The 23,748-nt window shown below is 39.4% G+C and overlaps 1 protein-coding gene and 1 long non-coding RNA gene across 6 annotated transcripts in view; one reads left to right on the top strand and one right to left on the bottom strand.

The window, feature by feature from the left end:
• Positions 1 to 8,495, bottom strand: part of ASAH1 (N-acylsphingosine amidohydrolase 1) — a 56,002-nt gene extending 47,507 nt beyond the window's left edge. For 2 of the 4 annotated variants that reach the window (XR_003005193.1, XM_024759900.1), the window contains exon 1: positions 8,273 to 8,495. Coding sequence is in view for 2 of the 4 variants with exons in the window: in XM_024759900.1 (XP_024615668.1) it covers positions 8,273 to 8,350 (78 nt within the window). In the remaining 2 variants the exon portion in view is untranslated. Of the gene's footprint in view, positions 1 to 3,374; positions 3,446 to 8,272 lie in introns of those variants that run through there. The other 2 variants (XM_024759903.1, XM_024759902.1) reach the window with 2 other exon arrangements.
• A 207-nt stretch (positions 8,496 to 8,702) lies between these two features.
• The window catches only part of LOC112409658 (uncharacterized), a 100,414-nt gene continuing 85,368 nt past the window's right edge, over positions 8,703 to 23,748 (top strand). Inside the window, exons 1-3 of one of the 2 annotated variants that reach the window (XR_003005195.1) lie at positions 8,703 to 8,951; positions 13,662 to 13,848; positions 16,327 to 16,397. This is a non-coding gene — a long non-coding RNA (uncharacterized LOC112409658). Of the gene's footprint in view, positions 8,952 to 13,661; positions 13,849 to 16,326; positions 16,398 to 23,748 lie in introns of those variants that run through there. The other variant, XR_003005194.1, reaches the window with a different exon arrangement.

Below are 23,748 nucleotides of genomic sequence, written 5' to 3'. Positions count from 1 at the left end.
GCCATTTGCAGCAATATAGATGGACCTAGAGATGATCATACTAAGTCAAGTAAATCGGAAAGACAAAGTATCATGTGATATCACTTATATGTAGAATATAAAAAGTAATATCAATACAAATGAATCTACTTACAAAACAGAAATAGACTCACAGACATAGAAAACAAACTTATGGTTACAAAAGGGGAAAGGGAGGGAGGTAGGGAGGGATAAGTTAGGAGTATGGGATTAACAGATATGTACTACTATATGTAAAATAGATAAGCAACAAGGATTTACTGTATAGCACAGGGAACTATATGCAGTATTTGTAATAACCTATAATGGAAAATAATTTGAAAAAAAATATATAACTTAATCACTTTGCTGTACACCTGAAACTAACGCAATATTGTAAATCAACTATACTTCGGAAAACACGACAACAATTAACAACAAAAACAACAAAAAAGTGTTTGCTTCCAGAGAAGGGGGATGGGGTAGAAAGAATAAGCAGGGAGACGGCTGGGTTTTTTTTATCATAAGCCTCTCTATATTATTTGATTTACCTTAACTATGTACACTTTGATACATTTTAAAATATCAAATTAAAAAACTGCATGATTTCATTTACATTATGCTGAGGATTTTCAGAGTGATTCCCTGACATGATTTTAAGTTTTTTTTTAAAAATTTATTTATTTGGGCTTCCCTGGTGGCACTGTGGTTGAGAGTCTGCCTGCCGATGCAGGGGACGTGGGTTCGTGCCCCGGTCTGGGAAGATCCCACATGCCGCAGAGCGGCTGGGCCCGTGAGCCATGGCCGCTGGGCCTGCGCGTCCAGAGCCTGTGCTCTGCAACGGGAGAGGCCACAACAGTGAGAGGCCCGCGTAACGCAAAAAATATATATATATTTATTTAATTTATTTATTTTTGGCTGTGTTGGATCTTTGTTGATGCATGCGGACTTTCTCTAGTTGCAGGGAGCGGGGGCTACTCTTTGTTGCAGTGCGTGGACTTCTCATTGCGGTGGCTTCTCTTGTTGCGGAGCACGGGCTTCAGTAGTTGTGGCACGCGGGCTCAGTAGTTGAGGCTCATGGGCTCTAGAGTGCAGCCTCAGTAGTTGTGGCGCACGGGCTTAGTTGCTCCGCGGCATGTGGGATCTTCCCATACCAGGGCTCAAACCTGTGTCCCCTGCGTTGGCAGGCGGATTCTTAACCACTGCGCCACCAGGCAAACACTGATTTTAAGTATTTTTAGCTGTCAGTATCTCAAATTATTTTAAGATAACAACATATGACTGCATTGGAGGGCAGGGTATTCTAAATTCACTAGTCCTTGCTTAGTGAAATTGGAAATGGACACCAAAAAGCAACACTCTACTTAAGAACATCTTGATTTAAAACTACGAATTTTCCAAACAGCACTTAATAAGAAGGGCAAATATTAACTTTAGAAATACAACTCTTACTTCATTCTAACTTATTCACTATTAAGATTCTTCTAAATATCAGCGCTTTTGGTAAGTTTAAAATGTGATTTGATTCACAAAAATCTGATTTATGCCCTTTTCACTGAATTTCAAGTTTTCAGGAACTTTAGGGTCATGGGGTCATGTTCTGGATGCAAGGCCCAGCTCCATTAGTGACAAGGTTACACAGCGGGTGACAGAGCCCCAGTTCAGGCTCCCCCTGATCTTTCTCATAGCTTCCCACAGAGATAACAAGAAAACCTCAATTTAATTCCTAATAGGGAACAATCCGCATTCCCTTCAGGGCTTTTGATGATCATTAGAATCAACTCAGTGAGTAAATGAAATGTAATGATGCTCGTCTTTCCCTAGTAATTTTATCTGCATGACCTGGGTTCCAAAGCCAATATAAAATTAAACTACAAGGCATATTTCTTACGACTGTGAGGGAAGTTACAAGTGCTCTATCAAATATTAGGAGAGTTCAACTGCCCCAGAGGTAACAGAGCAACCTAATCATATATACAAGAGTCTGAGATTGATAAGACATTTTACTATGATAATGCTGACAGCAATAAATAAACATGAAATACAAAGACATGAAATCTGCATAGAAATTGGCTGTAAGAGTAAAGGGTAAATGTGATTGTAATTTTTAAAGCTAGCAGCCATAAGATCAGGGTACTTCAGGTGTTCATAAGGTACTGACACTGAAGTCACTTTTTTTTGTTTTTAAAATTTTTTTATTCAAGTAGAGTTGATTTACAATATTATATTAGTTTCAGGTATACAGCATAGTGATTCAAATTTTTATAGCTTATACTCCATTTAAAGTTATTATAAAATATTCACTATATTCCCTGGAGTGTACAATATATCCTTGTAGCTTATTTATTTTATATATAGTAGTTTGTATCTCTTAATCCCCTACTCCTTATTTGCCTCTCCCCCTTCCCCCTCTCCACTTGTAACCACCAGTTTGTTCTCCATGTCTGTGAGTCTGTTTCTGTTTTGCTATATTCTTTTGTTTGTTTTATTTTTTAGATTCCTTGTATAAGCGATAACATACGGTATTTGTCTTTGACTTATTTCACTAAGCATAATAGCCTCTAACAACAGTCATTTTAAACAAAAAGATTAGATTTGGGGTAGAGTGGAGACAGGTCCATCCTTACTTTCAAGGGAGACCTGAACAGGGAAAGACAGCTTCAAAAATCTATGTACAGACCTGAAATAAAATTACAGTGAGCTCACTTGTTATTTAAAGTTTCTTACTATCTCCAAATTTAACTATACATGGTTTTAATAATAGACAACCTTATCAAGGTAAGTAAAAATTTAAACAGATGATAGGTATAGAATGTAAATAGATGAAAGGGAGCGATATTAGGTAGTCTGCTTGGTATGTGCTACCTTGTCAAAGGGTGAAAAAATACAACCAACTTAAAATCAATCTTTCACATGTGTGCTCTCTCATTTTTGCTTCCTAAAGCCAAAGAAAGTGGTGAAAATCTCTGTAAAATGTTTTGTTAATACTTCCTGAGTCAGCGAATTCTCTAATTATTCTAGTTATTTGATAAGAACTTGAACGTCTTCAAAATTAATCATTCTTTACGTCCTCCCCACTCACTAAAAAAAAAAAACTAACTACAGAGCTACTTGACATAACTGTATTTAGGAAAATAAAATATAAAGTGAAAATTATTCCATTAGCAACCTGAACGCTCCATGCCTAAAAGAAATGAGATAATTCATCCAGCTCCCTAAAATATTTGAGTCCTCCGGAATGAGAACCTCAATGAAATGTATGCTTCTAAGACTGTACAAAAGAGTTCAGAAAGCCCTCATGTGCTTGGCTTATTCACATAACCAGAAAAAGGCAGTGAAAAGTAATTAAATTATATAGCTCACACCAGTGTTCTTACCATCGGAAAAGAAGCTGAACAATTTCAGCAAGACAACTTTCTTTCTTCCTTCCTTCCTTCCTCCCTGTCCTTCCTTCTTTCCTTCTTCCTTTCTTTCCTTTTCCTTCTTTTGTTTCCTTCCTTCCTTTCTTTCTTTATTCCTTTATTTATTTATGGCTGCATTGGGTCTTTGCTGCTCTGCACGGGGGCTACTCTTCATTGCAGTGCATGGGCTTCTTATTGCAGTGGCTTATCTTGTTGCGGAGCACAGGCTCTAGGCGTGCGGGCTTCAGTAGTTGTGGCACACGGGCTCTAGAGCGCAGGCTCTGTAGTTGTGGCACGGGGGCTCAGTAGTTATGGCTCGCAGGCTCCAGAGTGCAGCCTCAGTAGTTGTGGCGCACGGGCTTAGTTGCTCTGCGGCACGTGGGATCTTCCCGGATCAAGGCTTGAACCCGTGTCCCCTGCATTGGCAGGTGGATTCTTAATCACTGCGCCACCAGGGAAGTCCAACAAGACAATTTCAATTCAATTCTTTAATTCACCGACAACTATTTTCTAAATAAGATTTGTTTCTTAAAGTGTTCTCTATGTAAGACAGAGCAGACACATATTCAAGACACACTTGAATAAGAAAAGGCATGTTTTCTTGCATATATAACAAATTCAAATGAGCATGCAAAGTTTTTCACTTGTTTTCTGACCTTTGATGGAATGGTACCCTATTAAATTGAGAATATTTAGGTAAAAGGAATGTGAACAAACTCTCCATAAGGGCAAAGACCTCTCTATCTTGTTCACTGACCTGTTCCCAGCATCTGTAACAGTCGGGCCCAGACTAGGCATGCAGTATTTGTTGACTAAGCAAACATATGGTATCTGTGTATTCCTTCCTTTAAAGTACTGGGTGGAAAACAAATGCAGTACAGTAAAACTGGCCAGGCCAGATGGGGTTTAAGTGATTTGGGAAAACGTTGTAAAAATCATTGCTAAAACCTGATTCAGTGGCTAATGTCAACAATGTTATCACTCACTTGAAAAGCTGATGCATAAAAATAAGTTTGATTCAGTAATTCACTACTGAGCCAGTGTGTTTAATTTTCACACATTTTAGGGATCTGCTTAGATTTATTACTGAGAACAGCCATTTCGCCTACTCTGATTCCTTTCCTTCTGATGACTCCATAGGCTACTACAATCTATTTTCTGCTCCCAATATGCTCTGGCCGAGGTGACCAATGACCTCTAGGTGCCAAGCACAACAGATACTAGACATCTCAATGGCATTCAATACAGGTGACCTGTCCCTCTCTCCCCTGAGTGTCCCTAACACTTGCTCTCCAGTTCTGGCTGCTGCTTTAATTTTGCCAGTTCTTCCTGACCTGACACATGCATGTCTCCTGAGCCTTTGACTAAGCCTCTTCTTCTCTTCTATCTGCTCATTGTTCACTCCAGTGGGCTTCAAAATAATATGCCTACGACTTCCAATATCCTCTTCTGAGCTCCAGTCCCAAAGGTCTGCTGGATGTCTTGGTGCCATCTGAAATTCGACATAACCAGAGTGAAAAATGACCTTCATTCTTCCCTCCTCATATTCCTGTAGTGATGCCACTATTCTCCCAGCTGAGCACTTCAGAAAGGTGCCAGTCCCTCTTCCCCATCCAACCCCTCCTTCTTCTCATTCTACCTCCGAATCTTATCCGGAACCATCCACTTCTTTCCTTTTCCAATAGCACAACCGTCCTGTAAGTCAGGAGGGTTGTGCTATTGGACTAGTCTCCTCATATCCACCCTTGCTCCCTTCCAATCCAAACTGATCTTTTGAAAGTGACAAATTTATCACATCTTTTTTAAAACCAGTCAACAGCTTCCCATTGTTTTTAGGATGAATTCCAAAATCTTTATCAAGGTCTACAGAGCCCTGGATGATGTCATCTCCGTCTCCCTCTCCAGATTTTCTTGCACCACTTCTGTCACCACCATCTCTCTTTTTAAAATATTTTTAAATTTATTTTTTATTGACATAATATTGGTTTATAACATAAGTTTCCAGTATACATTATATTTCTACTTCTGTATACACTACAGCATGCTTACCACTAAAATTTTAGTTTCCATCCATCACGATACAATTGATCCCCTTTACTCATTTCACCCTCCCTCTGCCCCTTTCCCTCTGATAACCACTATGCTGCTGTTCTCTGTATCTACGTGTTTGTTTTTGTTTGGTTTGTTCGTTTATTAGATAGATACAGTATCTGTCTTTCTCTGTCTGATTTATTTCACCCATCATAATACTTTCAATATCTATACATGTTGTTACATATGGCGAGATTTCATCTTTTTTCATGGCTGCCTAGTATTCCATTGTGTGTGGTGGGTGTGTGTGTGTGAGAGTGAGAATCACATCTTCTTTATCCATTCATCCACTAATGGGCACTTATGTTGTTTCCACGTCTTGGCTCTTGTAAATAATGCTGCAATGAACATGGGGGTGCAGATATCTTTTCAAATTAGTGTTTTCATTTTCTTTGGATATATACCCAGAAGTGGGATAGCTTGTCACCACCATCTCTTAATAGAATCAAATAACTCAAGAAGACCTTAAAATATGCCATAGTCTGAAGCGCCTCAAAAACAAAACAGAACAAAATCCACAGACATTCCAAATCCAATGATTTTTGTTTGTAATTTAAAGCCAGTTCCCACTATCATATTTATCAAAAGTAGTTTTGAAATATATTTTGTTACTATGTGTGGCTACAGTTTATCACAGAACAATTCAAAATGAAAAAAAAATGCTTATTCTTGTCAAAGGATGAGGTCACTGAACTTCTGTGAAGTTCCCAAAATCCTGTCAGCCAGTGGCCCCCAGGTTTTCCAGATCAGTTAAAAAACTGAGAGGAGTCCCAGTTTTTGTTTTACAAAGTGAAGATGTTAAAACAAACAAAACAACTCACACACATAAAAGAACATTTTAACAACAAAAATTGGAAGGTCATAATCAGAATAAAAGCTAACATTCTAAATTAATAATTTCAAGGCCTCATTTTTCTCATTTCATTAAAGACTTGTGGAAGCAGCTTCCCAAATTGACACCAGAGGCCAGACTAGAATTTGACAACCACTGTTCCAGATAAGAACTATTAAATTCATGGAGGGGCTGTTGATTTTTCCTGTTCTACAAATACCTTTTAAAGTACTTTTGCTTGAAAAAATAAAGTACTGACAATGAAAATAAAAGGCAGATATTGATATATGAAACTGTTCTGAGGTCCACAACTAGACCTCTCAGTATTAACTTGCTGCTCTGACACTCAAAAGCCAGGCCGTTTCTCTTCTCTTCTTAGACACAACTCACAGAATACCCACCTCAGTGAAGGTTAATCTGGGACATGATCAAATGAGACAAAGCAAGGCCACTTCATGACTCTAAGCACAGACAAAAACAAAGGTACGTGTAACACGCTAAACACCAAACACCTCCTTCTCTTGCTAAACAAATAACTGTTTCTTCTTTACCCATAGTGTTGCCTCACTTTCTAAAAGCAACCAATCTAGAGCAAACCCCCGATTCCTTAGACCTGCCCCTGAAACACACAAAGTCCAAATTATAAAACAGGTTTTTCCTAATGCCCTTTTACTGAGAGGCCCCACGGTTGCCCATGGCATGCATTCTCACTCACTGCAAAATAATAAACCCAATTTCTTCAACTACAGGTGTGTTTCCTGGGGTCTTTGGCTGAAAGCAATGACAGTATCAAAGTATAAAATTCTTTAAAAATTCCCATAATCCCAACCACTTTAAAGCAAATTAATTCCCTACCCACACTAAAGCAGACTAATTTTATTTTTCCTTATACCCTTCCAATCCTCACCCACATGTATATACTGTGTATTTTTCTGTTACTGAAATCGCTGTGTATACTACTTTGTATTCTACTTTTACTTGCTTTATCTTGTATCAATTTTGAATGGCTGAGTAATATCTCACCATGATCTTACTCTTAAAGCTTTTCTCCGTAGACAAATAAAAGAATAAAAGAGGAGAATGCACATCTTGCTCCTAAAGTCAATGTTCTACCTAAACTATTCAAAAACATCCTCACCTAGTCTTAGGTCACATGCACCCAAGTTCCTATTTATCTGATCTGTTGATAAGAAAAATGCAGTCTTATTGCTTTTAAAGAAGAGAATTATGCAAGACCACCAGACCAGGTGTCCAGAGGTCTGAGTTCAGTCATGCTTCTAGACATTTTCTCACTCAGAATCAACTTCCTCCCTTGCAAAGTAAGAGTGAAACTGGTCCCTCATTGTCTCTTGTAGTTATCAAGTCTGTGTTCTTGCTACTTCCCTCAAGGGGAAATAGCCACAGGCCCAGTGTTCACTTGACTCGGAGATAAAGGCCAGGCATCCACATCTAGGTTGGCCTGGGCTGCTCCCATTGCCCTGACTAGGGATGCCTTGCCCTTTCCCAGGGCCCTCAGGATCCTTAGCTAATACTTTTCCTTCAGCACCTCGTCACCAGGCAGAGGATGCCAAAGTCCTCAGGAAGTTCGTCACTTAATCATGTACACAAATCAACTGGAACTTTTTCTCTTACAGTTCTGGATGCTCGAAGCTGGTACTGGTAGAACAGATGCAATCCATCAAACGTGAGGGTATGCAAATCATAATCACCAATCCGCAGAGATCAGGATTTCCCCAGAAGGTTTCCTTGTTCCAGCTTGTACCGAATCGACCCGGGGTGAAATTCGCCAGCCCGCTCTACACCCACACCTCTGCTCAGGAAAACACCGACCCCCGTAAAGATGCTGCCGGGACTAGATGTCCCTCAAGCCCCGCCGGCTCCGCACCTGGGCACCCCACTTCCCCGTGCTCCCGCGCGCCCCTCTCCGCGCCCTCGCCTCCAGCTCACCCACCGGTGGCACGTGCTGCGCCACCGAACAGGTGACGGTCACGCTCAGTAGGACGAAGGTTAGGCGACTCCAAACCAGCATCGCTCCTGCTGCGAACGCCGCTACAAATGACGCCAGAAGAGGCCGCACAAGGTACCACCTGAGCTCAGAGCAGACCACGCCCCCGCCGCCGCGTGACCCGCGGGCTGGACCGCACCACGCGAGGCGGGGGGAGACAGACGCGCAGCAGATGGAGAGAGCCGGGCTTTTCGGTGGCACGGCAGGACAAGGGAGCCTTCCGAGAGGAAGAACGAACCCACAGGATGGGGGTCAGCGCTTGCGTTAGGACCGTGGTGTTTGTCGGTCCCCTCCACCCCCCCACTGCTCCGCGAGCAATGGTTGCGCCGAGCCCGAGCTCCAGCCCCAGCTTCGCGCCGGCGGGTGCGGCTGAGGAACTTATAGCCGACGAGTTGCCTCACGAAGGGCCGCGCCCACCTCCGAGCTTGGGGCTGGGCACCTTCTCCGACTCCTTTCCCGGCCCGGTGCGGCCGTGCAGCGTCCGCAAACAGCCCAGGGCGAAGTCCGCCTTCGGGCAGCTCGATACCAAAAGCCCACGAAACGGGCGCAAGCCACGAGAGTCTCAAAACGCGGCGTAGCACGCGAACGCGACCCGTCTTTGCGCTCTAAGGAGGGCAGGGCCGAAGTGAGTGAGGTTTTTCATCCTGACCGTGGGGTCCCCGAACAGGTGTCGAGGCGGGGGGATACCCGGGAGGGGGGATAATTAATTCTCACGGGTAGTAAAGACTGTGAATTACCCATTTAGACTTTAGCAGCCGAGCTGACAAGGCACAGAATTTAGGCTTCAGTTCCTTGCACTTAGACAACAGGTGGAATGTCCAGGTAGAGCCGCGAACCTTCCTTCACTGATGGGAATCAGCTGTGTGTTTTCACTTAACTGATGAAACGCTTCAGGTTGGCAGAGCCGGGGGTGAACCTGGGAGGAGGGTAGGCTTTCGCACCTGAAAAACAGCTTTACAGATATATTTGCTTGGCATTCGTCCCTTGTATGGACGCCGTCGCCCTAGTAGGATGAGTTACTTAAAAGTCCAACAGGAAATCCTACCCTCTGGGTTCTACTTTCTGATTGAGCCTCTTTGAAATCCAACTAGCTTTTTTTTTTTTTTTTAATGCTTCAGTAAAACTCAGAATACTATCACTAAAATCTTCATATATTCTTTTTTTTCTTGTGTGTGTTTGAAATTGCAATTTTACCCATTTGTATTACTTGGTTAGAAAAACCAAACAATCCTTTTGCTGGAGATTGGGAAACGAGAATTGATGTTTGAAGGCTGTTTTCCTAGGGTTTTTTGTTTGTTTGTTTGGTTTTTGGTAGATGACAGGGTTCCTGTCTCTGAGGAGGAAGTTTGACTTTTGAAACATATCACATGATTTTGAAACATATCAGTGGTTCCTGACTGAACAGTGAGCAAGCAGATCATAGAAATGTTCATTAATTCAGAAATATTTACTGTCCACCTACAATGTGCTAATCATTTTTCCAGACATTGGGGATAAGCAGGGAACAAAAAAGACAGGAGGTTCCTCCCTCATGAGGCTTACATTCTAGATGAGAAATGGACAATAAACATCATACCCGAGAAAATTTATATAGGATGTTGGAAGGTAATAAATGTTATAGAGAAAAAGCAGAGTAAGGGGGATCAAGAGTAGGGAGAGTCACAATGTTAAGTAAGATGAACAGGACAAGCATTTTTGAGAAAGTGATGTTTGAGCAGAGATTTGAAGGAGGTGAAGAAGTTAGTTTTGTGGATGCCTAGGGAAGAGTATTCCAGGCAGAGGGAGCAGCTGGGGCAAAGGGTTGACAGTGAGAATGTGCCTGGCATGTTTGGCTACAGTGAGGAAGTCAGTGTGTGTGGAGCAGAAGGAAGAGGGGATAAAAAAAGGAGAAGAAGTCTGAGAGGTAAGGGGGGTAGGGCAGATTATACAGGGTATAAGGAGCTATTGTAAAGACCTCGGCTTTTCTGTGCAAATGTGTAAATAGGTTGAATTATCTTGGACCTTAAAATAAGTCTGAAAAAAAAGAAAAAAGGAAGTAGAGGATTCCCATCTTTTGTATAAGTAGCTATTTGGTTTGAAGATCATTCATCTTTAAAAACATTTTTTTTATTGAATGAAAGTCTTTAAATTCTATGGTGCTTTACAGTTTTCAAAAGTTTCATGCACATGATTTCATATAATCCCATTATTGCCTCTCCCCTTTCCCTTCTCCCCAGCTGGTAACCACTAGTTTGTTCTCTATACCTGAGTCTGCTTCTTTTTTGTTTTATTCCCTAGTTTGTTTTATTTTTTAGACTCCACATTAAGTGATATCATACAGTATATATATTTCTCTGTATTATTTCACTTAGCATTATGCCCTCAAAATCCATCCGTGTTACTACAAATGGCAAAATTTCCTTCTATTTTATGGCTGAGTAGTATTCCATTGTATATATATGCCACTACTTCTTTATCCGTTCATCCTGATGGATACTTAGGTTGCTTCCATACCTTGGCCATTATAAATAATGCTGCTATAAACATACGGGTGCATGTATCTTTTCAAATTAGTGTTTTTGGGTTTTTTGGGGTATATAGCCAGGAGTGGAATTGCTAGATTATATAGGAGTTCTATTCTTAGTTTTTGGAGAAACCTCCATACTCTTTTCCACAGTGGCTTCAGCAATTTACATTCCCACCAACAGCATATGAGGGTTTCCTTTTCTCCACATCCTTGAAGATCATTCATCTTAAATACTACCGAGAGCACTTTAAACATGTCACCAAACACATTTTTTCCCTATGAGAGGATATTAATTGCTGGTTAGATGGTCTGGCAAAATCAGAATCTTTATACAGAAAATTTACGTCAATTAGCATGATATTCTTAGGCATGAAAAATTCTAATTTTCATATAACTTTGCATTTAACTTTCAAAGCCCTATTATATACCATTGATTCTATTTTCAGGCAAATTAAAATTTAAACCTACTTCCCTAAAATTATACCATTTTATGCTTTTTTTTTTTTTTCCCGGTATGCGGGCCTCTCACTGCTGTGGCCTCTCCCGCCGAGGAGCACAGGCTCTGGTCACACAGGCTCAGTGGCCATGGCTCACGGGCCCAGCCGCTCCACGGCACGTGGGATCCTCCCGGACCAGGGCACGAACCCGTGTCCCCTGCATCGGCAGGCGGACCCTCAACCACTGCGCCACCAGGGAAGCCCTATGCATTTTTTTCTTACACCTACATCTTTTTTCTTAATCTACTCGATTCTTCAGTACTAGAAATGTACGGAAGGCCAAGGCAAAGCATGTGGCTATAGGAAACTTTGCTATGGTTTATGGCACACTGACATATTCATGGAAATGGTATTTAAGTGTACGAAGGAATGATTATGTCGGCAGGAAGGGTGGTTCAAATACTATCTTCACAGCAAGCATCAGGTGTAAGACTTGCATAACATATTTAATGTGCAAGAGTCAGCATCAGTAATCGAATTGTTTATCAGAATAGCTGAAGTTCTTGGCAAGCTGTGGACCTTTTCTAATCTCCTACCTAACATTCCTGGGTTTCTGAGGTGATTTAAAATCATTGCAGTCTAATCATCCAACCCTTAATGAAATCTACCGCACATAACACATTACCCAGAACAGGTATGACTTGATTTAATAAAACTGAATGTTCAAAGGTTTGCACTAAAAAAGAAAGAAATATGGAAATAATGTTCCAGTTTAAAAAAAAAAAAACATTTTAGGGAATTCCCTGGCAGTCCAGTGGTGAGGACTCCTGAGCTCTCACTACAGGGGACCTGGGTTCAATCCTTGGTCAGGGAACTAAGATCTTGCAAGCCACGCGGTGCGGCCAAAAAAATAAATAAAAATTTTTAAAAATAATAAATTAAAAAAATTGTACCAGAAGTATTTACCAATGAATTGTTTAATTAAGAAGAAAAGACATAGTATATCTAAAATGTAATCTGAGTTTCAAAGCTTTGATTTTTATCCATATTTTTAGGAAGGAATCTAGAGAATGAAAGATGAAATAGATGGAAAATCAGAAATCTTGCAAAACTGTTACATGATTCTTTTCCTCCAGGAGCTTTATTTATCACACTAAGCAAGATTACTTGCTTTATGTTTTACTTTTATAAAGAAAAATATGTCAAATTATTACCTTTGGCTCAAGGTATAATGATATTTTATTCCATTACAAAACTATAAATTAATTGCTCACATTTAATCTAATTGCCCCCCATGTAATGTCAAAATCAAAAGGTTGGGCTTCCCTGGTGGCGCAGTGGTTGAGAGGCCGGCTGCTGATGCGCGGGACGCGGGTTCATGCCCCGGTCTGGGAGGATCCCACATGCCACTGAATGGCTGGGCCTGTGAGCCATGGCCACTGGGCCTGCGCATCCGGAGCCTGTGCTCCGCAGCGGGAGAGGCCACAGCAGTGAGAGGCCCACGTACCGCAAAAAAAAAAAAAAAAAAAAAAAAATATCTTAATTATTCTTTATTTTGTACTTATCTTTCTGTTACTTTGTGTACCGCAAAAAAAAAAAAAAAAAAAATCAAAAGGTTATCTTAATTATCCTTTACTTTGCACTTATCTTTCTGTTACTTTGTGAATCATTTTTGATGTCTTATTGAACCCCTGGTACCACAGACATGTAAGAATCTGAAGAGACACTTTACAAAAAAATCCTTTTGTCTATTTCTACTTTCTTTGATAAGACATATAGTTCTGACCTGAAAATTATTCGTCAATTCAGTTCAAATTCAATAATCTCTAAATCTTTTTTTCTTGCTCTGATTTCATATTCCTGCATAGTTCCATTTTACATAAACCATTATAAATACCTATTTAATGCTTCCCACCAGTTGTTTCTCATAAGTTTGTGGTAAATTCATTTTTCCCTCAGTAAACTCTGAGTACTTACTCTAGGTGCTGGGTAACTAGCGAACAAATGATCCCTGCCCTGGGGCTTTGTCTTGTGGGAGAGAAAAATGAAGATGGAAGGGAAAATGTAAATCAAATGACTATTTTGTAAAATATCAATAGATTTAACTAATTCATGCTCTACCCTCTGGTTTAATATTGTGGATGTTTTGCCAACCTCAATTCCACTCCTCCATTATACAGCAGACATGCGATTTGGATGAACCGTGTCCCCATCCTTAGCCTCATCTCTGGAGGTGGGCCTGGGTTGGTCTGATGTTTAAGGTTACCCTAGTCCTCTTGCCACCATGCTTGGCTTCGGCCTTAGTCACTCGGACTCTTGAATTCAGTAGGCCATGGTTTGAATCTCAGGGTTTTTGCTCTGATTGAGGCATTTGTCCTTTCTCTTTTAACAGGAAAGAGTAAGCTATTAGTCTCCATTGCTGCTGGCATTCATGCTGTAAACTTGAAGGGAGCTGCCTAAGGATGAATAGGTACTGTGGACAGCACAGAGGAGAGAAGGAAAGAAACTGGGTCTTTATGACATTAAGCTGATAGATGACCGAACACAGAGCCTGTCCAACAACTGGACTCTTAATTATGGTAAGCCACTACTCTTCTTTATTATTGAAGCCAGTTCAAGTTGGTTTGCTTGCAAGTTGAATTGTTGTATCTGATAGCATCCTAAGGGATGCACACATAAAAATAGATATGTCTACCTTCTCAAGAGCAGAGGAGAATTTATAAAGCTATAACACTTAAGTTTCAGGACCTTCACTTGCTCAGGCATCTTCCAAACCTTCTACCCAATTTTACACTTGTAATTTTGTATTCTTGTCTTTAAAGAGGACCATCCAAATTGTATAAGCTTTAGGCCTTACAAAACCATCAGATGTTAAACAAAACAAAACAAAACCATCAGATGTTTTAGGGGAGAAAATTTCCACCTTTCTCCCCAATACTTTTAATTCATGTTTCCCTAGGGGAAGAGTGACTTACCTAATTGGTAAATAGCTGGATGGGTCACTGCACATGTGTGGCCTGACCTCTCTAGCTCTCTCACTCAGATCTGTGTGCCCACAGTGGTAAGTCCTGGATGACAAGAGTGGAGGGGGAAGTAATTGTTGTCTTTGACTACATCTTCCAAAATTGGCACCTATCCAACAGACTTTTAAAATACTATGTTAATGTCATGGCTGTGAAGACTTTGAAGAAAGCATCATGAAAGGGTGGCTCTGGGAGACATTGAGAGAAGGTAGTGAAAAAAAATGGAGCCTTTTGTATGTACTTGCATCTGCTGCCCCCCAACCTGGCCTACTCTGCCCGCAGTTTACTCCCTGTCATGTTAGAAATTGGCTGTGCCCCTGGAAAGCAGTTTGCATTTGTCAAATGACTGAGTGCATAAATTCATTCCAGAGGAGAAGGAGTTGGCATCCCATCTTGGCTTCAGGTCCAAGTTGTTTTCTCTTTTCCAGCTTAATCAGCAGTAAAGCTGATGTTTATTGCCACCCAATGCCTGTGTATATTTCTCAATCATTTCCCAAACAGGAAAGGTGAGGAGAATGATTATTATCCTGAAATGACAACATACGTCAGCAGTAGCAATTATAGTAATATATACATATTAAAAGTACTAAATGACCTACTAAAAGTACCAAGCAGACCACTAGGTGCCATGAAAGACACACATGCAGTAAAGTAGGAATTCCTAATCAAAGGGAGTTTACAACTGAAAAATACCACGAACATAAATATATATCAACTTATGAGGCCAACTACAGTTCAAATGTATGTTTTATATATTCAGTTATATTGGGTTGAACCATATGAGACTGCTATTTTTGTAGGTTAATATGTAATTGACTACCGATACTTTCATATGGCCTACCTAATGTTACCAACACCCAAAACATTCACAGTCATTTGATTTGACTTGGAAGCTGGTGCCATCATACTAGGTCATCTGTAGACCTCTGATGGCTCCTGCTTTTCCTCACCCCTTGAAGATTTTTCACATCTGGCTCACTGTCACTCTTTTAAATTTGATACCTGTCAGTATTCTCGGTGATTGCAATTTCCACAAAGACAATTTTTCCGACATTCTGGTTTTTCTCGGTTTCTTGACCTCTTCCCTTGCAATGTTCTGTATTTTACCTCAAATGCCCAATTCCATTGTCATATCTTAGACATTGGAACATTTACTTGATTTTGCTTCTGGAATAACACTCTTTTTTGATTCTTATATTCCTAACTGGACACGTCTTCAATATCCTCCGTTGGTTTCTACTCATCAACTGACCTTTTTATGTGGGGTGCCCCAGAGCCTGGTCTTCAGATGTCTTTTCTTCTTCACGCATGTTCTCACTTCCCCACTTAATATCTTTCAGTGATTTTCCATTACTCTTATAGTCAAGTCCAGCATTCTCAACCATAGCTCGGAAGGCTCTGCTTAGAAGCTGGATTGCTTCTGACTTCCTCTCTGGAAGGAATTATTGCTTATCACACCTGCTCGCTCATTCCCTTAAAGCAATTTTTCCAAAATACTGTGCTTTTTCCCGCCTTAGTGTCCCTACTCACTGGCTTTCTATGCATGGAATATTCTTTCTCACGCCGCCTTCACACATATAACTCCTGGGAGTTCTGCTTAAGTTATGTCTTCCTTAGCAAAGGCTTCCCTGACTTACATCTTTCCAAACCAAGTTTTGTTACCCTGTTAATCAATTCTCAGATATCCTGTACTTTTCCTTGTCCTTTGCACACGTAGTTATTTGATTAATTACTATTTGTTTAAAGTCTGCCTTTCTTAATCTATAAACCCTTTCAAGACAGGGGTCATGTCTATGTTGTTATCATGGTATCTGCAATATCTAGCACAATTCCTGACATAATGATGGTGTAGAATAAATATATGATGATTAAGTGACTTATTACTTACAGGGCTCAGGATCCTAACTTCCATAAGTAACAATACTTTGTGGGGAATGCATTCAAGTGCTAACTGGGGTTCTACAAGCCTATCCTTCCCTTCTCTTCCCTCAATCACATTTCTTTCATTTTCTCTCTCTCTCTTTCTCTGTCAAGCCTCCAATTTGTGATGGGCTTTGGAAGAAGTGTGAGTTCTAGAAAAAGGACTGGGTCAAGGACCTAGGGTAAGACACCTTGGCTTTTATCTCAGAATATCTCAGAGATAAGCTTTCTTTCTATTCTTCAGGCTCTAAAATAAAGCTTTAGGGATCTTGTTGTTGTTGTTCTATTAAAGATACAAGAAGCACAACCAAACCAACCATAATCCTATACTTCATTTTATCAGGATCATGTAGGAAAAGACCAAATCTAATCCTGAATGTTAATATTGCATCTGTACCTAAAATACAAAGATCTGAAGTAGTGGTATCTGTGAGTTGTAGGATATGCATATATTCAGCCAAAGCGATTAACCCTATTTACTACCACAAACAGTGGATTAGAGTTCCTAGTGTTTCATATATTTGCCAACTCTGGTATTGACTGACTTTAAAATTTTTACTAGTCTGGTGGCTGCAAATGCTGTCTCACTGTAGTTTTATTTTGCAGTGTTGGGGTGGGTTCTCATGAGCCAGTGACATCACAGTGTGATTGTGTTCAGTGACCTCATGTTGGTCGTTTGATTCATCATATGATATTTACCCCATGGAAATCAGCAAACATTACAAATCAGGGCTTTCCCCTCTGGAGAGCCAAGTGTTAAAGATTACCTACCTATATACCATTGTTGATAAGGTTAAATATTTTCTCATGTATTTATGGGCTTTTGTAATTCTTTGAATTATTTTATCTTGAGTGGCTTGGGCTGTTATTACAAACTACCATAGACTTGGTGGCTTATAAACAACAGAAATTTGTTTCTTGCAGTTCTAGAGGCTGAAAAGTGCAAGATCAAGGTGCTGGCACATTTGCTATCTGGTCTGGGCCTGCTACCTGGTTCATAGACCACCGTCTTTTCTCTATAACCTCACCTATGAATACCATCACATTGGCAATTAGGTTTCAACATATGAATTTTGGGGGAACATAAACATTCAATCCATGTCATATCTGTTTGTGTCTTTTGCCTATTTAAAAATTTTTTTGGCTATTTTTTTTTGATTCATTCACAGTTGTTTTTCATATCTTATAAATACTTTACTCATTATTATCTTCAGTATATTTGCTTCACATTTCTTATTACACCTCTGACCTTCCCTCTGGGATCATTTTTGTTCTACCTAGACTTCTCTTAATGGGCATCTAATGGTGATAAATGCTCTCAATTTTTATGTTGACAGTGTCTTTATTCTGCTTTACTGCTTTTCTCTTATTCTTGAAAGATAGTTTCATAGATTATAGTATTCTAGGTTGACAATTTTTTTCTCTCAGCGCATGGAAGATACTCCTCTGCTGTTTTCTGGCTTCATATCTGCTAGTGAGAAGCTAGCAATCAGCTGAATTGCTGAAGTTTTGGAGTGATCACTCTTTTCTTTCCAGCTGCTTTTAAGATGAAACTTTTTTCTCTGTAATTCTGTAGTTTCACCGTAATGTGTTTAGGTGTGTATCTTTATTTATCATGTTTGGGATTCACTGGTATGCCAAGATCTGATGTCTGAAAAGTTCTCAGTTGTTATGTCTATTATCTCTTTCTCATTCTTTTTATTACCTCCTTTTTGTACCTAAAGTAGGCATATATTAGACATTCTCATCATGTTCTGTGTCTCTCGATCTTTATTTCATAGTATATTCTATCTCCTTGTCTCTGTGAGCTGTATTTGGGATCAATTACTGTTATATTCTGGCTCATTATTTTTTTCTTTGCTTTTGTTTAATCTGATGTTTAATCCATCCACTGAATTTTTAATTATGTTTTAAATTTTTTTAAGTTCTTATTTTTATTAAGTTCTTAATTGTTTCAAATCTTCTTAGTCTTTTTATAATCTTTTTTAATGAGGGTTTTTTTTTTAATTTATTTTTTGGCTGTGTTGGGTCTTTGTTGCTGCGCACAGGCTTTCTCTAGTTGTGGCGAGCAGGGGCTACTCTTCGTTGCACTGCATGGGCTTCTCGTTGTGGTGGTTTCTCTTGTTGTGGAGCACGGACTCTAGGCACACGGGCTTCAGTAGCCGTGGCATGGGGGCTCAGTAGTTATGGCTCGCAGGCTGTAGAGCGCAGGCTCAGTAGTTGTGGCGTACGGGCTTAGTTGCTCTGCAGTATGTGGGTTCTTCCCGGACCAGGGATCGAACTCGTGTCCCTGCATTGGCAGGCGGATTCTCAACCACTGCGCCACGAGGGAAGTCCTATAATCTCTTATTTCCTGCTTATATCCCAGAAATAAGTTTTATTTCTTTAAACATGTCAAGTATAGTTATTTAATATTATACATTTGATGATTAATTTTTGTTTTTGCTTCTCCTGATTCTCATTAATGGTTCTTTGTTTCTGTGTATTTTTAAATTTTTCCTTTCCTTCTACTCAGTGCCAAACAAAAGAAAAACTTTCTTTGTCACCCACCTCTGTGCAATAAGATTTATTTCTCATGCACTGTTACCCTTGAAGGCATAGTCCTTTATAGTCATAGATTCCCTCCTGGGTGAGTCCAGGCTCCTACCTCCCATATCTTGGACACTTGTCAAAGCAAAAGCTCAAAGTCTCCAGGATTTGGAAGAAACTTCCAGGTGAGAGTGAGGTTTGGTCCTCATTCATCTCTGTGGGTTCCTGTTTTCCCTTTGTTTGATATCTGTAGATTCCTTTCTTTTGTGTGGATGAGTGGTGTTTTAAAAGATATTTAAAATATTTCACCCAGTGTATTAGTTGTTTTAATAAGGAGTGCCATTCATGGTGTCTAATCTGCTATATTACTGAAAATGCAAGCCCTGCATTTTCATGGTTTTGTAAAATCATGGTGAAACTACCCCACTTCTGGGTTTGATATGAGTGAGATGAGAAATCCCAAGAAAGAAGAAAGAAGTCAGTGCGTTTAGTACTTATTATTTTGTGACTCTGTGTAGTTAAATGGTAGGTCTATTAGCACCATACCCCTCCAACTCCTGGGTATGCATTAGAATAGTGGGGGGAGGCAGAAAGCAGAAGGAAAAATAGTAAATGTGTTCTTAGACCTATAAAATGACTTTTTATTCACTTCTTATTTACACCATATGGTGAATTGATCAGTAATTTTCTAATATTAAAGAGAAAACTGAGGGTCCTGATTACAGTTGGAATTGGGCAAGATGTGGAATTTCTTAGAGCTAATATATTTGTTATATGTTTCTTTGTTATAAGAAAATATTAGTATTGGTTTGAAAAATGATACTTTATATTCTATGAATTCAATCACTATAAAATAATGTATTAAAAAGAAAAGAATTTATTAGGTTTAGAAATAAAACACTAACTGCAAGAAAATTAATAGTAAGAAAGGGCTTGGAACTGAGAAGGTATATTTCAAAACTTTTAAAAATGAAAAGTGTACTTGGTAAAAGAATGAACAGTCATGCTCCTGGAGGGTCGTTCAGAGTTAGAGATAAGGATTTCCAATGCAGGATGAAGGTGTAGCAGAAGCAGTGTTTTAACCTTGCTGGTCTGTAGATAATTTAAGGTGGAGCAAAAGATCAGCTGAGCTGAGTCGACAGAATCTTTGGAATGAATGGTCACGAGAGTGTCAATGCTGAAGTCAGTGAAACAGAGGATGGGAGGCTCAGTGAAGAGAAAGACCAGGAACTAGGTTCCGTGTGGGTCGAGGACCCTGATGTACAGCAGTGTAGAACTGCATTGGTGATGGGTGTGGATGGTATGTGCTGCAAGGCCTGAGTTGATGGGTAGGGGTAATGAGAAGCTTCAAAACTGGTACTTGGGCTCTAGTATATGAGTCTCTAATTCTGGGTGCACTGGGATGAGAGCTGAATTCAGCGTGGAAAAAGTCAGAAGGGGCATTTTCATGGGGGAGTCAAGAGGAAATTTGTCTATTAGAAATTTTTGTTTACCTTCTGCCAAATGCTTAAGTTTTCGTCCATTTTTCTACATTATGGAAAGGGCACACTGGTGTGAAATGAGGCTATGGCAGTAAAAGGAACATGGAAAAAGAAGAGTTGGTAATCATAGGTGGAGAGGTGGGAGAGGTTGAAGAGGCAGTGATGGATATACAGAAGGTCTTCTAGAGAGGATTTTTGGGCTAAAAATGAAAAACAAGGGAGCATACAAGAAGGTTCTGTATCTGTAGGAATTTGGGGAAAAATTATTTTCCTGAACAACAGTAGGAAGGGATATATTTAAACAATTCCTGCTGCTATGCTTTAAAGCTGATGTATACTAGGATTTAGGGCTGAGGAGCTGCACAACAGCCTAGATTGGTCTGAGGTCCACTGGCGATTTCCAAACAAGTTACCACACTTTAGAAAGCCATTTTGCATACACAGGTAGCATCAGACTATGAATGCTGGTGGCCTGCTAAACTATTATCTTAATTTTAAGTTTTCCCTGGGTTTTTTCTGGTATCAGGTAAAAAAACAAACAAAACAAACAAACAAAAAGCCTTGGGGGATTATATTTAGCAGGATAAAGAAAAAACAAACAGGGAATAGTACTTACACAAGCATAAGGGATAATAAAGAAAAAATAAGACATGAGAAGACATTGCCTATTTTTCCCCCATGTGAATAACTACAGCTATACAACTTAATTTTGTCAGGTGGTGTGGTTAGGGAACTAAGGTTAGAAGTCATGACTTGATTCCTTACCTTGGAGTATATTTATATTTACGTTTACACCTTTCTAAAGGAGTAAAGAGACATGCTTTGTTTTCTTTGTTCTCTTCCTTACGATTCCACTTAGTATCTAAGGACCAGAATTAGGAAATAGCATGATGGAAAAATAAACACTAATAAGTAGTGCTATGCCCCTTTTTCTCTACTAGCAGCACTAACAGGATTGCAGAACCTCATTAGGTTTGCAGAACACTGTAAGAACACCTGCAGATTTTAATTTATAAGTCCTTGCTGTGCAGTCTGAAAAGAAAATCTATTTTTTTTTAATGAAATACAAAGGCAGGGTTGAAACACAAGGCCAAATGGAAAGAAGGCTTGTTTTTTCTCCATCTTGGAAAATAAGCCTCAGTAATGTTTTAAGTAGCCCAGTGGCAAAAAATTAAACAGAAATACATCAAATAGTGCCAGAGATTTTCCTAGGGTAAAGTACACAGAAAATGTCATAATGCAAAACCTGCCTTAACACCATCCAGTTCACTTAATAAAATATGCATTAAAAAAAGCCTGTAAACTAATAGGTGGGTGAGGAAAAGGGAAGTAAAGGTATGAAATTGTTCTTTTTCTCATTTTGTTTCTAATCTTTTAATTAAATGAAATGGATTTCAAGATGACTGAGCTTGAAAAAATTATCACAGGTTACCTACATTAATCTCCTTAGGCTAATATTGATGATAATAATACCATAAAAGAACAATATCTTGAAAAGTAATTTTTGATGTTTTTTACCCATTATGAAAGCTATCATGTCATAATAATTTGGTTAATAAAATATGATGTTAAGCTAGCATATTTTAATATATTCTTCTGTGTTGTAAGAGTTTAGAATAACTGAGTAAATATAATTCCTACAATAAGGAGTTGAACCCATGCCCTGATTAGCTCTACACTAGAGCTGACCCAGGAACTCCGCAGCATTTGGGTGGGTACTGGGTCATCTGGTATGCTGAGTCCATTTTAGGAGTTCGGGCCTATTTTAAGATGTATGAATGTATTCATTGATTTTAATGATTTCTTTATTATTTCTGTAGGATGTTGGTGAGTTTTGTATCTGTATCTAGGAAAGTCCAGACAGGTCCTTAATTTGGGAAGAGGGCAAGGAAAAAATAAGAGTTTGAGCATGTCATGGTGGAGTAGCTTGACTAGACTAACCCTCTCACACACGCAAAAATTAAACTTTGGACAAAATATTAAAAATTATCTAAAGGTAATGGAGAGTGACCAAAAGTACGCAGAAACTTGAGGGGAGTTAATTCTAGTGAGAAGGGAATCATATTTTCAACATTTTTTCAACTTAGGGCAGGCCCCATGCAGTGCCATTAAAACTCATATGGAAACTTTTAGTCTTAGTAGTTGAGGAATCTGAGGACAGAGTTCAGAGTAACCAGAGTCTAGAAAGTGAGGAGGAAATCCTGAAAAAAGAAGAAAGCCACAGAGAGTAGCCATACTGCCCAAATCTCTCACTGATCTCAGAATTCCAAATCTTTGGGGCAGACTTCAAGCAGCCCAGCTAAAACTGAAAGAACTGAAAGGATATTTCAGCTGTAGCTCACTGTGGGGAGATAGAATTTGGAGCTTGAGGTCAACCATATTAACTGCCTACTAAACAACAAAGATTCTTCAGAAGGACAAAACAGAATCCACAGTTTCTATAATGTATTATTCACAATGTCCAGGATACAGTCTAATTATATCAGACATATGAAGAAACATACTAAAAAGAAAAGGCAATTAGTGGTGACTGATCCTGAGATGACCCAGATGTTGGAATTAGAAGACAAGGATTTTTAAGGTAGCTATTATAATTCTGCCTAAAAACAAAACACCACCAAAAAAAGACTTTTAATGAATGGATAAGAAATTTCAGCAGAGAAAAAGAAATTATAACAACAGTAGCAATAACCACAAGATCAAATGGATTCTAGAAGTGAAAAATAGTGTCTGAGATTAAAAAATCACCAGATGGGTTTAATAGCAGTTTAGAGATAAGAGAGAGTCAGTGAACTTGAAGATAGAAAAATCAAAATGATCTAATCTGAAAATGTGTGAGCAGTCAAAATTGGGTGTGGGGAGATTTTTGTTTGTGCTTTTATTGTATATAACCTTCCTTTTGATAAGGTTCCTAAACTAGTAAATCAGGGGAATGTTTGATCAGAATGTATCTTGATTTTGATAGTGCTTTAAACAAAATTTCTCATGATACGCTCATGCACAAGATGGAAAAATGTGCACCACATGACTATATGCAGAAACATTCATTCTTGATCTCTGCCACTCTCCCAGACTAACTTCATTGCATAATGGGGGTTCTATAAAGTGCAATGCTGGAAACAGGGAAGGAACACTCACCTATTACCTGCAATTTTTATTCATTTGTTGTCCTCCTTCGCCCATGAGGGCAGGCGATGCCTATTTTTAATCTGTATCCTTCAGTTGCCAGGACCTGTAATTAGTCCTGCTCTCTCAAATGGGGGCAAGAACTGGGTGAACATGAGGGTGAGCATGGTGACAAGGAGTACAGGAATATACTACGTTCAAAAATTCAGGCAGACAGAATGTTTGTTCCAGGGAAATCAGTTGGCCGGCAGATGGTCTTTGGTACCAGGCTACCGTTGGAAATAAGACTTCAGTCTCTTGAGGGTAGTGTTTCTCAAAGTGTGGTTCAGATCACTTGCTTCCGAATTACCTGGAGTGCTTGTTAAATGTCAGTTTTGGGGACTAATCCTAGATATGCTAA

Source organism: Neophocaena asiaeorientalis, unplaced genomic scaffold, assembly GCF_003031525.2.
Source record: "Neophocaena asiaeorientalis asiaeorientalis breed wild unplaced genomic scaffold, Neophocaena_asiaeorientalis_V1.1 scaffold521, whole genome shotgun sequence".
In the NCBI taxonomy this organism is placed as follows: domain Eukaryota; kingdom Metazoa; phylum Chordata; class Mammalia; order Artiodactyla; family Phocoenidae; genus Neophocaena; species Neophocaena asiaeorientalis.
This window is presented reverse-complemented; position numbering and strand designations above follow the sequence as displayed.